The sequence below is a fragment of the Mus caroli genome, chromosome 6 (assembly GCF_900094665.2).
Source record: "Mus caroli chromosome 6, CAROLI_EIJ_v1.1, whole genome shotgun sequence".
NCBI lineage: Eukaryota > Metazoa > Chordata > Mammalia > Rodentia > Muridae > Mus > Mus caroli.
Genome location: NC_034575.1, coordinates 35,457,075 through 35,461,110, shown reverse-complemented (window position 1 = coordinate 35,461,110; position 4,036 = coordinate 35,457,075). Strand labels below are relative to the sequence as shown.

The 4,036-nt window shown below is 36.2% G+C and overlaps 1 protein-coding gene across 1 annotated transcript in view; it reads right to left on the bottom strand.

Moving 5' to 3' along the window:
• Nucleotides 1-3,150: 3,150 nt before the first annotated feature.
• Mgam2 (maltase-glucoamylase 2 (putative)) overlaps nucleotides 3,151-4,036 on the bottom strand; it is a 78,174-nt gene continuing 77,288 nt past the window's right edge. The window contains 2 exon segments of the mRNA XM_021165279.1: nucleotides 3,151-3,520; nucleotides 3,628-4,021. Coding sequence (XP_021020938.1) covers nucleotides 3,151-3,520; nucleotides 3,628-4,021 — 764 coding nt within the window.

Here is a 4,036-nt window from a genome sequence, read left to right as displayed (position 1 = left end):
GTTGTGTTGGAAGGTGTTTTGCTGGGGCAAACACATGAAGAAGTGTTTTCCTGAAGAGGACACAGGTGAGAGACTAAAGCAAGCATGTGAAAAGACATGTGATGAAGGATTCTTTGCTAACAACACACATGAATTGGTCTGCCTTACATTGAGAAGCTGAGCTGCATTTGGGTTATTTTAAGTTATGATCTAGTCAGAGAAGAGCCTAGCTATATGGGCAAGGTATTTGTAAATATTTTGAGTCGGAGTCTTATTTCCAGGAGCATGGGACTGGGAGGAAGAAAGACCCAGCCCTAACTTCAACAAAAACCCGTCAGCACATCATGTTGTTTATGTGAATGACACCTGTTAACATTTACTGCATATAAAACTTAAACTGAGTCATTTATAAAACATTTTATATTTATTTTTGTTAATTGAAAATAATAATATATCTTCTACATTTTAACATAAATAACATCTTTGTGAAAAATAAGCATATTTTGAGGCAAAAACAAAGAGTAAGAAGCATGCTATTGTTTTACATTTCCCAAGACTTTTTAATGACATGCACCCTTTCCTTGTAGCTGTTTCTGTATTTATCTATTGCAGTATCACACTGAAAAGTCTTTGAAACCTGCCACTAATGTACCAGTAAGACAAAAATAGTAAAAGAGATGAATAATAACAGTATTATGAAAGCATATTTGATGCTATTAACTTTACAAAAAGTCTGGGACACCCCACAGATTTCATACTACATTTTAGAATACAGTTGTGGGGCTAAACCTTCAACAGTGGCCAACTGGCTCTATTTGGTAATATTCATGAGTTTATTGATGAGATAGAGACTTAACTAAGGAAGGAATAGGACAAAGATGAGTCATAAATTTGAGTATGAAAGATCAGGGCCATTCAGGGACCTCTAACACACTACAGGAAAGACTTCACACACAAAATAAAATAATAATAAAATACAGTAAAAGGCTAGGTGACCATGATTCTAAATTCCAGTGCAGATAGACTGCCTCCTGGGGCTAAGCCTTTAATGTCTAACCTCAGTCTAAGTAAGTTCTAGTTTGTAGGCACATCAGAGTCCATTGTTAGTGGGAATAGTAGGGGCCTAAAAGTAGCCCATAAGATTCTTTCCAAAATTCTAGAGCAGTTTGTTATCAATAAATGTAGATTGAGTATTCCTAATCTGGAAATATAACACATTTTGCATACCAATACCATTCCACAAGCAGAAAACTTCTCACCATGAACTTGGCTTTATGTGTAAAATTATTTTAATGTTAACTAAAATTATCTTCAAGCTTTAAGTCTTGGGTATACATGGTCATTAATGAATTTCATGTTTAGATCTCACTTTGTATTGGCAGATGTTCAGAAACATAAAATATAAACTGTGAAAAATTTATTGTCCCAATTATTTGAGAAGAGAAAGGTTCAATCTGTGCTCATGAAACCTGTAGAGTGTCACCAAGACCAGAGAAATTATTGAAACTATAGCCAAATAATATTTCAACACCTATAATCATATATTTGCTTTATTTAATGGTAAAATGCTATCTCTATAATTTAATGACTTCAATGCTTGAAGTTGAGATGTATAAAAATCTATAACAGTAGCAGTTTCTATGTCTATACTAACAGCTGGAATCATTTTGAAAGCAAAAGATGGTTTTACTGTGTGATAGTAAGCTACTGTATATACAGACATGATAGAATATTTCAAAATCTACAGTGTAAACAATTGCTGTTAGAGAGGTAACTTGAGTGTCACTGGGGCTCTCCCCAACATTAGATCAGGCTTATAACTCATGGAAACTGTAGGAGTGAAGCTATTTCACCAATGACACTTGTAGCAATAATGCTCACAGAATGTGACATGGTATGGTATGATATACTAAGATTCCAAATGAAGATATGTATCAATTAACCAGAAGGACCACAGGAATAATAGCTAGTATAAGAAATAACTATGGTATGTATTCTGACATTAGGATACGCATATATACCTTCTTTGGTAGAAGTTATGTTTTGAATAGAAACATCCTTATATAATTGTTTTAGTTTTCGAAATATCCATATTTTGGAAACCAAGTTATCCTAGGTCTATTCACAAAGAGGTAATAATCCTGCACCAGATGGGGTTCTAGCATACCAGCGGTTCTCAACATGTGGGTCATGACCACCATAGATATGACATATCAGATCTTCTGCATACCAGATATTTATATTATACATTTCATAACATCAGCAAAATGACAGTTATGAAGTAGCAATGAAATAGTTTTATGGTTGAGGGTCACCACAACACGAGGAACTGTATTAAAAGTATTAGGAGTGTTGAGAACCCCTGCACTAGAACTTTGAGTGAAATAATGGCACTAGCATAGAGTTTACAGCATCCACCATGTATTTGGAATTAACAGCAACACTTTGACTGCTGTTCTATTGGAAATGGTGGCAGTTAAAGCATATGTGATTGTGTTTGTAGTATTGGGGGTAACATTGACTACAAGAGAAGGTAAATAACTGATTGTAACATTATGTGTAACCAAATAAATTTCTGTAATTGTGAAAGCTATATCTGATATTATGATGGCATCTGGATTCACAAGGTATGTACTGTTGCCTATCATACTATTGGATTTATTTCCATCAGTAGTGTTCCCAACACATCCTGCATAGTATGTAGTATTGATGGTGAGAATACATGTGCTTCTTGGAATGAAAGTATTGGAAATGACCTTGACAGAAGTAATTAAATGTGTGTGGCTTGTGTTGAAAATATATGTAACCATGGGGATAGTAGATATTGTCAGTAACTTCAACAGTATTACTATTCCCTTGGAAAGATATGGTTACACTAGGAATCACAACACTAGAGTTTGCTGTGGTAGAATCTATAGGAAAGGGGTAAGGTACATCAGGAAGAGTATAATTAATTGTAATATTAGGAAAATGTTTTGTATAATGTGTGACTGTGGTAGAAAAAGTTGAATTAGTGCCATCACAAGTAGCACTCATAGAAAAAAAATGTAATTTTACCAGAATATATTGTACTACTTGTGATATTAGCAGTGCTTGTTCTATAAGGTATACTCCCCATAGGTATAGGATCACTAGTGCTATCAGTAACAGGTACTATAAGAAACAAGGTACCTATATCTGGAAGAGGAGAGATGCTGTGGCATTAATAGTACTTGTCTCAGTAGCCATCATTGCAACAGGAATGATAGCACTAGTGCTAACAGTAGTAGGACATGTAGGGAAAGGTGTAGTTATGTCAAGAATTTCATATTAGTTGTTGTCACCAGTACGTGACTCTATACCTGTGGTTCTGACAGGCATCACATCACTAGTGTTCGTAGGAGGAGGATCTGTAGGGAAGGGTGGGGTTATGTCAGGAAATGTGGTGCTAGTTGTATTGTCAATGGTACTTATCTCAGCGGTTGTGATTTTGACAGGTATCACATCACTAGTGTTAGGAGGAGGAGGACTTGTAGGGAAGGGTGGGGTTAAGCCAGGAAATGTGCTTGTTTCATTGTTAACAGTACTTGTCTCAGTAGCTATGGTTGTGACAGGCATCACATCCCTAGTGTTAGGAGGAGAAGGACTTATAGGGAAAGGTGGAGTTATGTGGTGTTAGTTGTATTGTCAATGGTACTTATCTCAGTGGTTGTGGTTGTGACAGGTATATCACTAGTGTTAGTAGTGAGAGGACTTATAGGGAAAGGTGGAGTTGTATCAGGAAATGTGCTAGTTGTGTTGTCAACGGTATTTGTCTCAGTAGCTGTGGTTGTGACAGGTATCACATTACTAGCATTAGTAGTAGGAGGACTTGTAGGGGAAGGTGTAGTTGTATTAGGAAAGGTGGTGTTAGTTGTATTGTCAATGGTACTTATCTCAGTGGTTGTGGTTGTGACAGGTATCACATTACTAGCGTTAGTAGAAGGAGGACTTGTAGGGGAAGGTGTAGTTGTATTAGGATATGTGGTGTTAGTTGTATTGACAGCAGTACTTGTCTCAGTAGCTGTGGTTGTGACAG